Source organism: Dicentrarchus labrax, unplaced genomic scaffold (genome assembly GCF_905237075.1).
Source record: "Dicentrarchus labrax unplaced genomic scaffold, dlabrax2021, whole genome shotgun sequence".
NCBI classification, from domain to species: Eukaryota; Metazoa; Chordata; class Actinopteri; family Moronidae; genus Dicentrarchus; species Dicentrarchus labrax.
Window position 1 is genome coordinate 7,312,232 of NW_026136716.1, and position 12,967 is coordinate 7,325,198.

General features: G+C 39.3%; 1 protein-coding gene and 1 long non-coding RNA gene across 2 annotated transcripts in view; both read right to left on the bottom strand.

The window, feature by feature from the left end:
• Positions 1 to 1,707, bottom strand: part of LOC127378990 (uncharacterized) — a 182,107-nt gene extending 180,400 nt beyond the window's left edge. Inside the window, exon 1 of the long non-coding RNA XR_007888245.1 lies at positions 1,381 to 1,707. This is a non-coding gene — a long non-coding RNA (uncharacterized LOC127378990). The remainder of the gene's footprint in view (positions 1 to 1,380) is intronic.
• Positions 1,708 to 2,254: 547 nt separating this feature from the next.
• hecw2b (HECT, C2 and WW domain containing E3 ubiquitin protein ligase 2b) overlaps positions 2,255 to 12,967 on the bottom strand; it is a 33,184-nt gene continuing 22,471 nt past the window's right edge. Inside the window, exons 15-30 of the mRNA XM_051428374.1 lie at positions 12,183 to 12,368; positions 11,292 to 11,444; positions 11,069 to 11,171; positions 10,890 to 10,986; positions 10,686 to 10,769; positions 10,245 to 10,354; positions 9,806 to 9,926; positions 9,564 to 9,677; positions 8,625 to 8,777; positions 8,427 to 8,525; positions 8,215 to 8,344; positions 7,865 to 8,011; positions 7,646 to 7,760; positions 6,476 to 6,561; positions 6,227 to 6,339; positions 2,255 to 5,925 (exon numbers count right to left, since the gene is read on the bottom strand). Of these exons, the coding sequence (XP_051284334.1) occupies positions 5,814 to 5,925; positions 6,227 to 6,339; positions 6,476 to 6,561; positions 7,646 to 7,760; positions 7,865 to 8,011; positions 8,215 to 8,344; positions 8,427 to 8,525; positions 8,625 to 8,777; positions 9,564 to 9,677; positions 9,806 to 9,926; positions 10,245 to 10,354; positions 10,686 to 10,769; positions 10,890 to 10,986; positions 11,069 to 11,171; positions 11,292 to 11,444; positions 12,183 to 12,368 (1,923 nt within the window). The 3' untranslated portion in view covers positions 2,255 to 5,813. The remainder of the gene's footprint in view (positions 5,926 to 6,226; positions 6,340 to 6,475; positions 6,562 to 7,645; positions 7,761 to 7,864; positions 8,012 to 8,214; positions 8,345 to 8,426; positions 8,526 to 8,624; positions 8,778 to 9,563; positions 9,678 to 9,805; positions 9,927 to 10,244; positions 10,355 to 10,685; positions 10,770 to 10,889; positions 10,987 to 11,068; positions 11,172 to 11,291; positions 11,445 to 12,182; positions 12,369 to 12,967) is intronic.

The following is a 12,967-nucleotide window of genomic DNA, read 5'->3' on the forward strand; positions in this document are numbered from 1 at the left end:
AACTTACCTAAGTAACATGAGTAACTGAAACACGTTTTTTATTATTTTATATTATATATTCTTATTAATCTTCTGCTATGTTGCACCAAATATAAAAATCCAATTACAAATTTCTAGCTGATATATTTTGAACCATTCGAATAAAAATTGAAATCTAATTATACAATAGTGTTCAGTTCAATGAAGAGCTCCCTCCAGTGGTCAGAGTGCAGAACTGCAACACCACACATTGTTTAATATAAGATTGTCAGACAATGTAGCACAACCAAAGGTATTGTGTTATTATTTCTTCTTTGTCAAAATCCAGTATTAAAACCTGAATTCTGATTAGGATGGGATTACTAAATCCATATCCCAATACTGGGACCTTGGGCCACTCTTTCACCTTCAATTTAGAAAAATATATAATAATAATAATAAAAATAAGGAAGTAGAAAGTAGTAACCTAAGATTAAATCTTTAATTGGACATTACATTTATACATTTAGTATGAAGTCTTCTAAAAAATATTTGATCATTCTCCAAAATAATAATAATAATTTCCAGCCACGGCAACAAATGCTCAAAGATTTAAAGTATTCAGAGGGAAAAATGTTACTGTGTGTTTTTAAAAATCAAAGAAGGAAAACTGTATTACTAAATATCCATCCAACCATCAAACCAAAATACAACAACAACTTCAGAATTCATTTGGACATTGATGGTGAATGTTCATCAGTTAAACTTGTATGAAAGTGTGTTTGTTTGTTTTTAGGAAAGACTAAATTATGTCCTTGGATTCTGGAGTCTGCAATCTGTCTGCAGTTATTGGAATAATAATCAGACTTTGTGGCCAATTGTATCACAAACAGACAATAGTTAATTCAATCAATAATCAATAATAATCAGTCGTTGTTGTGATCTCTTCATTTATTACCTAGCAACCTGTAGTTGTGTCATATGGTCCAGAATGAATCCATTATTATAAAACTACAACTAATTATTGACAGAGCAAACAGCCCCTGTACAAACGATCAATATATCCAACAATCAATAAACAACCACTATGTTAGTCTTTGTTGTTCGAGAGGCTGTTCGCTTGTCGCTTTCACTGAATGCTCATCAACAGGTGGCGTTGATTTCCTCCGACAATAACAACAGGAAAACAACAACAACAGTTTAAAACACCACGTTCCTTCTCACAATAATCTCTCATCGTCACCTCGTGTAACTCGAGTGAATTTGACCGATTATTTATTTGTTTGTTTGTTTGTTTGTTTACAGTCACCAACTGTACCGACGTTAGCATAGCTGTTAGCTCGCTAGCAACATACACAGCGACCCCGTGTTTGTTTGTTTGTTTGTTTGTTTGTGTGTGTGGCCGTTCGGCCTCCCACTGACCTTATAACTCACAACAAACTCCAGTTCTTCATCTTCTTTTCCTCCAGTCTCTCTCCTTCTTCCTCTCGTCCTCCTCATGTCTCCATGAAGCAGGTTCATGTATCCGGATGAGCGCGAACGTTTTCAGCCGCCGCGGATGCGTCATCGCGTCAGTTCGCTGACTGGAGCGAAGTCAGGAAGAGAGTCTGTTCGCTGGTGGAGAGTCATTGGTACACTGGGGGGGTATTGGGAATAATAAAGTGGGCAAAGAGGAAAACATGTTTTCATCTGACTATATTTATCTATATTCTGGTTTCTATGTCCTGAGGGATGGACTCAAGCATTGTGCACACTCTGGGATCAACTGTGTGTGTGTGTGTGTGTGTGTGTGTGTAGCATTTAATTTCCATAGTTATTAAATTTGACTTATTGTATAATATATAATATTGTCTGTATTGCTGAGGATACATTACTTGAAGGGGATTCAGGAAACAAGGCCTTTATAGCATTGAAAGAGACTGAACCCACATTCTTAAAACACCAGAAACACTCCTTACACCTTGAGCCACAGAGAGAGACTGTGACTCCTTTCTGGAGCTTTGATGTCTTTTCTCTGGACATCAGTCGACAAAATTCCATAACATACTCCTTGAGCCATGGTGTCTTCTTGGTGCAAGTGTTTATGTGTCTAGTCTTTATCACTGTCAGTAACACATCCCTATTTTTGGCAGTAAACAGTAAAGCTTTCATTTAGAAGCATCATCCTATATCATCCAGGCAATTTTACATTACATATTATGTCATGGTAGAACAGGAACAAAACAACCATTAGAGCTGGAAATTTAACATATGATAGAATATCTGTTATGTTCCAACAGAAAAAGGTCACATGACACACATATTGATTTTCATTTATTATCCTGACCTGTTTGTTCAATTACAATCAAAGTGACATGGAAAGAAGAAGAAAAAGCTTGCATAGAGAGATGACATTTTATTTTAAGAGAGGAGTGCTGACAAACATTCATATTTAAAAGTGAGGTGGACTGTACAGAAAGAGTGGTTGGTTGTTAGATGTGAGGCAGCTGGCTTAGGCTCTAAACTTTGGTACATTCTGGTTAGACAGACAGGGCAGTGCATTCAGTGAGGGAAATAATATTATTTTCATTCTGTGAATTGAATTGTTCAATCCCACTTGAATTCAACTGAATTTGCACATGAAAATTTACCAAACTTCCTATCCAAATGTTAACTTCATACATAAATAATGTTAGTTAGTATTCTGGATTAGAGTACATTCTCTAAAAGTGTAAACAAGGAAAACCGTAGGTCCAGGGCTTTATCAAAATCTGGTCCAGAAATTGAAAACAATACGATCAGTTTCAAATGTACCCTCCCTGACTTTGCATAAAATATGCTGTTTAAGTTTGTTTTTTGTCCCGTCAACACGCATAAAAAAGGAGCCTGTAGCATTTAGTCTACAGTACCTTTGGTCTTATTGAAGCCCATTTGTGCCAGGAAAAAAAAAGATGAAAAGTCAACTAAAAGTATGAAAAGACAAAGTCTTATCAAAAACATTTTTAAGATACTACAAAGCATGAAACAGCATTTAAATGTTACGAGATTTGAAGTTTGACCTACTAAGTCAGAAATAAGACAAAATTCATGTGACAGTCAGTTTTGACGAAATTTTTAGTCTAGTAATTTTGACTTAAGTCAGAGTAATAAAAGAATTCATAAGATAACGATGATGAGCATTTCTATTTTTAACAAAGATAACTTTTTATGTATTCATTTTTTCTCTTTGCAGAAATGGGCTTCCATATGGTCTGGATTTTGCCGTGAGTATAAAATGAGGCGTTCAGAAGGGTTTGTGTTAGCTCAGGAACTCAGCGGTTGACTTTTAGGTGTTGTAGGCCTGCATGTGGACAGTGATATTTCAATGTGGCAGTTCAAGGCGTGCTTACATTCATAGTGCAGGGGGGAATGTGAGTGAAGAGGACGGTAACAAGTATCTCAATGTACAAAAGAGAAAAGATCATTGCAAGCTCCTTCAAAACTGATTTTATACAAAATGTTCATGCTTTTCTATTATGAGGACTGTATGGTTTTTACTGTTTACTGTGCGCCTGCTGTGTGAAAACTCCACTAAACAACTTGATTAAATTAACAGAAACATTAACATTGAGTTGATACAATTCATTCAATATTGAAATTATGACAGAGTGCAAATCTAAAGGAACTATTCAACGGTGTCAGAGTTCGACTCTTCATGTCAGAAAGACATTTTACAGAGTTTACATACGTGTAATCAAATTGAGCCGTATAAACACACAAGTGGTTAACATCACAAGTGTAAAAAGAACAAAGAAAAGAGAAAACTTTCTGAGAGCTTCTAGTCATAGTGTGTGAGGTGAATAAAGAGCCAAAAACAATGAAAAGAAAATGTATTATTCTAATGAGCAACAGCGAGTATGCTGAGGAAACATTTTTATGCCAGTTGATATATGTTGATGTCTCTGAAGTCCTTTTTCTATAATTACATAATATATTGAACTTGGCAGCGTAAAATCTGATGACCTAACTGTGTCTTTGACACCAGCTGCTGTACTCAAGCTTGGCGAAATTTTTCAGTTCAGATGTGGGGGGGTATGGGTGGCAGGGGCGGATCTGGAGGGAGGCATGAAGGTGGGAAGCTACCAACGCTACTGAGGAGTCATTTTCAGTCACCACTACATCCAAAGCAGTGAAACAGCCCATTATTTTTAGCCTTGCTAAATGGATTGCCATTAAATTTGGTGCAAATACTTTGTCCAGTACTTTGGTTTATGACCAGTATTTAAAAAATTGTGTTATGTTTGAAGCTCTAACATTTAGGATATGTTGAGTCTTACAGTTGCTTCCTAAATAATGGATACTGATGAAGATCTGCTGGGAATTACAGCCTTAAAACTGCAGTGCTGGAAGATCGATTCTTAATATTTAATTAGAAAATAAATACAGAAGTGTCCTTCCTCTAACATCCATTATTATCTGTGCACAAGTCTGCACACAGACATACTGGAGATATTGTATCCATGACAGGATAGTCTACAGTAAGATAAGATAAGATACAATCAATGGACAAACATTTAACACTGAGTGATATCAGTGTTAAATGTTCATCCATTGATTGTATCTTATTAACTACATGCTCCTACAATGTTAAACAGGGATTATTCTGCCTGCTGTAGGTCAGAGTAGCTGGACTTAACTGTGGATAGAAAATAAGAAGGAAGGAGGGAGAGTGCATATCATTTATATATCAATCTGCAGAAGTAGCATGTATTTTCAGTCTCTTGCCACCCCATGTAAAATCCTCTAGATCCACCACTGGTGTGTGGACACATTTACTTTGTCTACTTGGATATTTTAATCTACAACTCTTGAGTGTAGACGACTTTTAACACATTTTTAGAGAATAGACCTGGATCAAAGCTTGTTTCAAATCAATTAAATACAATCAAAGTAAATGGATATGGTTACAATCTGTATGTAACTTAATTTACTCATCAACACATTATTAACTCAAGTAAGTGGTGGCCAAATATTTTTTTGCAAATTGATCCAGATCTGGTACAAAATCACTCCCCACTACATCATAAAGTTACATTCAAATCACAACATTTCACTGCCACGTCATTAGAAAAATCACTTCTTGTAGATGGAAACACTGTAACAACAATAGCAAAGTTTCTTGTTTGGGGTCTCCAAAATCAGCTGTATAAGTTCATTGGAAAACCCCACAAACTTTACCAAAAGTTACCTCAGATGGTCCTCCAAAGGCTTGGAGAAACAAATGCACAATCTACGTGAGTGCAGTCATTACAACAGACCACAAGGAGACGCTGTAATACAACGAGGGCGTCAGTGAAGCTCACAGTTCTGGACGTGCCTTATAATCCTTTGAGGTCCATCCAGATTAGGATAAAAGAGGTCCACTCAGCTTTTGCAGAGAAGGCAGTGGTTGCTTCTTCTTTGATGATAAACTTTAACCTTGTGGTATCAAAGAGAAAGTGACAAAAAAAAGCATCCCGGTCTCTGATTGATCAAACCCTGGCAGTTATGATTCTGGTCCCAAAGGCAGTGCGGGTCTTCATTTGTCACACAGGTGAAAGCGTGTGTTACTAAGTCGGTGCCAATTGCGTGCAGGTGCAACAAAAAAACAACTGTTTTACCTCTGTACTTGGGAAATTTCAAAAGGTCAGAGTGCAGCTTTGTGGTTGAAAAGGTCTTATCAGCCTCTGTTATAAAAAAAAAAAAAAAGCCCATTATAAATTAAACACAAACCATAAATCAGACTTTAAATCCAGCTTCTATCATGGCTCTCTCTCTCTTCACTTCCACCTGCAGTCCTTGAGAGGGTAGACTGAGGGGAGATGACGAGAACTGAATGGGGTGGAGAGACGAGGGTCTCATTCCAGCCCAAAGGTGCTGGTCTCTTCCACGGCAGTCAACATCTTCTCATACAGCATTGAGAAGGACGGGTACGGTGGGAGGTCCAGCCGGTTGAAACAAGTATGAGCTCTGGTAAGAGACCACAGGAAGTGATGTTAGACACTGCTTACATTTTCTTCTCTCGTGAGCAGCACGTTAGCAGCGTAGCAGCTGCATTCAGGTGCATTGCTGAAAGTAGGTCTTGGCAGCACTCAAGAACACAAAACACAATCACTGTAGTAACATGCATGAGACAAAAGAAAACATGTATGCTACAGTCGTGTTTTAATAAAAAATAGGACTGTGTATCAAATAAATTAATTCAAAATATCCTTTAATTAAATTGTTTTGATCATTTTCAAATGGTCAAACCATGGTGAGATTTGTTTACCTGGGCAGTGAAGTGACCTTCCCCCACTTCTCCACACAGAATCTTCTGGGTCCGTTGCTGCCTCGCAGGGAAGCAAAACCCTCGTAAGGAATACTGGACGTCCCGGTCACAAACTGAAGAGGCGGAGGGGCAGGAAGGAGAGAGGGACAGAGAAGGGAAAAAAGAAGATGACTCCGATACATTCGATACTTTATCTGAAAAGGTGAGTAAATAACAACCGTCTTTCTGTCTCAATCACACCGGGCCTACCTGCAGGAGTCGCAGTCTCTGCTCATTGTTGAACCTCTCTACGGCTGCCCAGAACCACCGGATCACAATATGGTTGTCATGGTAACCTGAACACAACACGTCATATCATGTAACTATGGCAATAGGATATCATGGAGAGGAATCAAGCTCAGTCGAGCCGTTGAACCAGAAACATTGCTGTCAAAACTGAACCGAGAGCTGTTTGAGAGATGAGACTATCGTGACTCAAGAGGGAAAAGGAGGTCAGTGCAGCAGCCAAAAAACACAGCAGAGACTGGAACCTGGAAAAACTGATATGTTGAAGACAAATAATCCCAAACAAGGATGTACATGAAGAGCTCAAAGCACAGGCTTTTTATTTTTATCTATAGTTTAATTTTAAAACAAATAAAACCTAAGGTGAGTTTATGTGCGATGGGGGCAACAGTGGTTTATGTGTGTATATATTTACAGGAGGAAGTAGGTTGAAACTTTATGTAAGCTCGTTGACGAATGATCTGGATGGATATCTGGTTAGTGGGTCTGTGTGCATGAATGTGTGAGTGTACATACTGTACAAGATTCAGTCTGTTGGTGTGTTCACGTACCTGTTCATAAATAATGCATGTTTTGGTTTAGGCGCAATCTCTATTTATCCTCACAAATCACATAATAAAACATAATAAAAACCCTCATTATCTCACTGGAAAATGTGCAAGAAAAAAGAAGGGGAGGTAAGAAAGAGTGCAAAACAGAGTTAGGGATAAGCAGAGCTAAATAAAAACATAAATAAGTTTACTTGGTTTGTATTTAATTGCTGTTGCTCACTAAATACAACAGTGCCGGTGGCTCTGTGGTGCTTTGAGCTAAATGCTAAAGTCACAATGCTAACATGCTAATATTTAACAGGTATAATATTTGCAGCCCAATGGGGCAGAGTGGTGGTGTGCATGTAAAAGTGTTTTTGCACGAGGAAAGACTTTCCTCTTTTCCTCCTTGTTACTGTAGAAACCACCGTAAACAAAATACAGTGTGTAATATTTATTGGCAGAAACAGTTTTCATTGGTGTATAATCAGCTGAAAATAAGAATCATTTTTGTAAGCAACTGAATTGTGATATGTAACTTCACCACTAGATGTCACTCAACCCTACACAATGTAAATGTTTGAAATAAAGTGGGTCTTCATACCTCCTCTGTACTCCGTGTTGTTCCTCCAGTCTGATAAGTCAATCTCAGCTGTGCCGGCGATCACCAGCTCCAGCTCCCTGGCATCAAACACTGACACCAGCCTGGCATCCACCACCTGGAAAACACACACACACATATCATCCTGCCACTTTTTCTACAGTACATTTAGACAGAGAAATTCAATCATTTAGAATATATGAAAACCTCCATGAGCCATACCTCGTAGAAACCTCTGACCAGGCTTTCAGTCTGCTGCACCACTCCTCTCTCTATCCTCCACTTCACCATCCGCTCAATGTATTCCTTCTTGTTCTTCTCAGAGACAGGGATGTTGGCACCGCCGGGCTTCAGCTCCCTTTCTGTTATCTATGGGAACACACACACAAAAACTTAATTCAATTGTAGCTGATCGTTCTATATCTATCTCAATGCTTTTGCCATAAAATACATTTTGGAAACACACACACACACACACACACACACACACACACACACACACACACACACACACACACACACACACACACACACACACACACACACACACACACACACACACACACACACACCTGTCCGAAGACTTCTTCATTGACGGTGAAGGTGAGGTCCAGCATGTCTTCTATGTCATTGTCCTTCATCCACTGAAGGGACTGGTGAAACTCCTCATCCAGATACTCCAGGTCACTCAGTTCACAGGGACTACGTGGTGAGAAATGAGCGTGAGTGTGTGTGTCCTGAATTTGAATCAATGTTTATGCATACATGTCCCTGCTATACGTACATGCGCAGTAGGCCTTTATAGAAAGGTCTGGTGAAGAAAGCATCCAGCAAGTACTGATGGATCAGAGCCAAACCCAGAATACGACCACTGAACCGGAACCTAAAACACAAACACACATTAACACACATTTAAAAATATATATTTTTAAAGTAATCAGGATACTAAAGATCATATTTGAGCTTCACCACTGTCTCTCACCATTCGTGGTGATTGTCCACGAAGGCGGACATGGGGCTGATCTGGACGGTGTAGGTGTCGTTGGCAGAGTACTCAAACAGACCATAATAAGGGTTGAACAGCTCCCTGGAAACCAAGAAGAAGAACTCTCTGGAAGGCCCGCTGTAGTCCAACCTGCAACATACACACATATTTAACCTACTATACAGTGGTGGAAGAAGTACTCAGATCAGTATTCAGTGTGTACGTATCTAATTATGTACGTATAATCAGGAAAACATACTTAAAGTATTAAAAGTAAATGTACTCAAGGCAGAAAAAGGTCTCCTGTGAGTGATCGCTATTATTTATTTATTTATTTATTAATACTTAATAATTAATGTAAAAGCAGCATTTTACTGTTGATTGTTTGGTTTGTAAAAGTTTGAAAATAGTGAGAAATGTCATCACAATGAGTCTGAATCAAAGGGAAAAGCAGTACATCCTCACATTTCAAAAGCTGGAACCATAAAATGTTTTTACATGAAAACCTACTTCATTGATCATCAAAATAGTTGCCAAATAATTTTCTTTTCTTTAATTGATAATTGACTAATCATTTCAACTGCACTATAAATGTTTTAGTTTATAACAAAGCTTCATATTTTATAAGCTCTTTGTATGTTTTGTGTGTAAAAATCAAATAAATGTTGTGAAGAAAAAAGTACAATATTTCCCTCTGCGATGTGGTAGAGTAGAAGTAGAAGTACTTTACTCAAAAGACTTGAGTAAAGTACCTCCAATTTGTACTCAAATACAGAACATATTACATATTACTGTTCTGGTTAAAAATAAGGTTTAAAATAAAATAATAAGATAAGATAACCTACATTAGCCAGATTGTCCAGGAATTGAGATATAATATGCACACACGTGTTGTGGGTTTCATGCTTGTTCTTCTCCACCCTCCCACATACTCACCCCTCCTCCCCTACAAAGCTGACGTAGAGCTTGCTGCGCTGCAGGTCTTTACGGGAGTAGCACATGATCTGGTTGAAGGCATCCTCCAGCAGGTGGTCCCGTCGGATAATCAACCTGACACACACACACAGGCAAGTGAGTGGACAGCACACACACACACACACACACACGCAAAATACATAATAAATATACAAATAAACAGAAAGGAAAGGGTGCTCTCTTCAGACAAATATTCCACTTACTTTAGCTTCCCCGGTCCTTGGCCGTAGCCTTTAGTTTCCAGTTTCCTGTAGAAGTTGCGGAGTTTGGCCTCAAAGTCTCTCTTGTAGGGTGCTGGGGCTCTGGCATTAGCTCTCTGAGTACCTACAAGCACAGAGAAAGAAGGAAGAAAATCTAATTCCAGGGCTTATTTTGTCATTAAGTGTTGTAATGTATTTAACTGAACTGCCTTTCCCACAATACCTTTTAACAAATGTAGACATTCATCATCTATCAGCAGTGACTAAGCATTCAGGGCATTAAGGCATTAAAGGTAAAATTACTATGAATTTCAATAACATATCAGCCACTGTTATCACTGAACGCCTGAACGTTAAGGCACAGAACGGAAAGGTGCTGGCCTTAATGCCAGTTTTCAATACACTGTAATGTATGTGTGTGACTCGTCTGTCAGTCTCCTACCAGGCGAGTTCTGTGGGGAGGAGACAGGCGATCCCCGAGGTGACTGACAGTAGCTGGGGTGAAGTAAGGCGTGAGGAGGCACGTAGGACATTACTTCATCTTCAAACAGACTGCAGAGAGGAGAGAGAGCGAGGAAGAAATTGAATGAACTGAATTAATTCGATAGAGGGGCTCAAGTTGAAAGCAGGAGAGAGAAAGGAAGGACATACATTAAGGAGGAAACAAGGAAGCAAAGAGGGATAGTGATACACAACTAATACAATAAGACACGGAAGGGAAATAGACAGGGAAGTAAATTAGAAGGAGGGGGAAAAAAAGGGGATGAAATAAGGACACAAATATCAGGGAGGGATGGAGACGTTGAGGGGAAGGAAGGAAGGAAGGAAGGAAGGAAGGAAGGAAGGAAGGAAGGAAGGAAGGAAGGAAGGAAGCAGGTCTCACCTTAGCAGCATGACAAGGTCAGCGTCACCTGACAGCCTCGCCAATCCTGACCCTCCATCTGTGCGGATCAGCTGCACCTTCTCCCTGTTGTCATAGCAACATTTACACTGAGAGAGAGGCTGGTGGGAGTGTTGCTTCATATGGAAGCTATACATATAAATACTAAACTCTGCGCCAGGTACCACGCGTGTACACGGATTGTACCTGAGTGAATGGTTGCGGTTGAAGTCGGGCTGTCTCTCCTGCAAAATCTCAAAGATGTTTGGTTGTCGCAGAAACGCCACAATCTTGTCGTTGTAAGCTAGAAGAGGAGCACACACACATTGGTTCAGGTCAAATTTGATTTCATTTCTGAATGGTTGTGTGTCTGTGCATATACTGACCCACTGGTACGACGTCTTGGCACTGACCCCGGTTAGCAGAGGTGAAGGTGCTCGAAGGCCGCGGCAGGACGGGTGGGCCGGCATGACGGGGGTCTTCACCCACCTACAGAGAGAGGGAAGTAAGTTAGAGAAGCAGTCCACCACAGCCACAACCAGAGTTAACAACCCCAATTTGCTGGAGTTTGCCCAGAATAAGAAAACCAGGTCGGTGTGCGTGTCTTACCAGTCGTCGTGGGCTGACCTCCCCGGCACTGTGGCTGCGTTGGCGGGTCAGGTGTTGGCGGTGAGCTAAGATGCTCGGCGGCCGAGTGCTCTGAAGAGGCAGCCGGGGGTCGATGAAGGTGGTGGCACGGCAGTTATGGTCCACGAAGAAAGGCTGCATGTGTACACACAAGAAACAGTCATGTATCCATTGTACATCTCCACACATCATACCTCAGTGTGCATGCATGACAAGTTGGGCCAAAAATATTTAAAGATCTCCTCAAGAGACAGGATGCCACTGTGTAAGTCGCCAAGACTTGGTTTCCAAATTAGTTGCGTAAAATCCTGCTTATAAGTACGTACATACAAGCAGGATTTTGTGTGGCATTAAATGCATTATAAGTTCTAAATGCGTCCTGTGTTACTTTTGATGCCACAAAATGAAAAAAAAGACAATATGAACAATATGTATTTCTGTGAGACTTTTAATAACATTGTGTGACATAAAATAACATTTTAATATTCATAAAATGAATAAATAAAATGTATTATTGTATGTATTTATTTATAAATTTTTAAACTGTATTTATTCCTGCATTTTTTTGTCTTTGTGGTAATGTAGTAAATTTTACTAAACTGTAGCATAATAAATGACATAATGTAGAAATGCAGATTTGTTGTTGATTTAATTAATTCATTTAAATATTTATTTATGTAGTTATGTAGACGAATAAGTAATTTTACATGCTCAATACAGGAAATTCTAACTTTGATAAATTAACAGGGTAATGATATTCTATACCTTAATTAAACAATAAAAATCTTAATCTCTTTAAACACTGACATGAACCCACATTTAATATTTTTACATTTTAAAACACCACAAATTAGAAATAAGGTGTCGTCATACCTTGCCGGTGTGGTCGTGCTTCATCTCCCAGCCTCTGGGCAGCTCCAGCTGTTTGTTGGCGAACATGTTGAGGAAGGCCACCAGGTCCCTGTTGTGCTGATAGCGCTCAAAGTGGTGAGCATCCCGACGAACCTTACTGATCATATGCTTCAGACACGTGTTGGTGGTGAACATACGATAGGCACTCTGAGAGAGAGACGGTGAGGGAGAGAGAGAGAAGCAAAAAAAAAGCAGAGAGGATAGAGGAAACACATCCACCAGAGAGAGAAGACAAGTTTTGTTGAGTGAAGTTGTCCCACTGTGATACTGTGTAGTTGCTATCCATCACCATTATTTTGTATGTGCTTTGGTTTATGAGTTAGGGGCTGTATGAAAATTATGGTTGTGGGGAAGGGGGGCTGAATCTTACATTCAATTGTAAGAACTTTCCCAGTGTTCCCAAAAAATAAGGTATTTTTGGCAACAAAATGGTGAATATTCCAGCCCCCTTTACTCATGCTAGTGGTATGGTTCAAGGGATGGCAGCGTCAGTCAGACAGCCCACCACTTTGGTTCACCTTACCACCCAAAAGGCACCTTTTCACTGTAGCTATATGATTTTTTTTGGAGTTGTTTGTTATACAGTAAAAAAGATACATACATCTGGGATCAAAAAGAGAGAAACTACCTTCAATACAGTACAAAGAAAAACACATTAACCTTACACTTTTCTGAGCTCATCATTTTCATACAGCTCCTAATGAGTGCGTGTGGTCAACAGAGGTTTAAGAGAAGGACTTGTAATT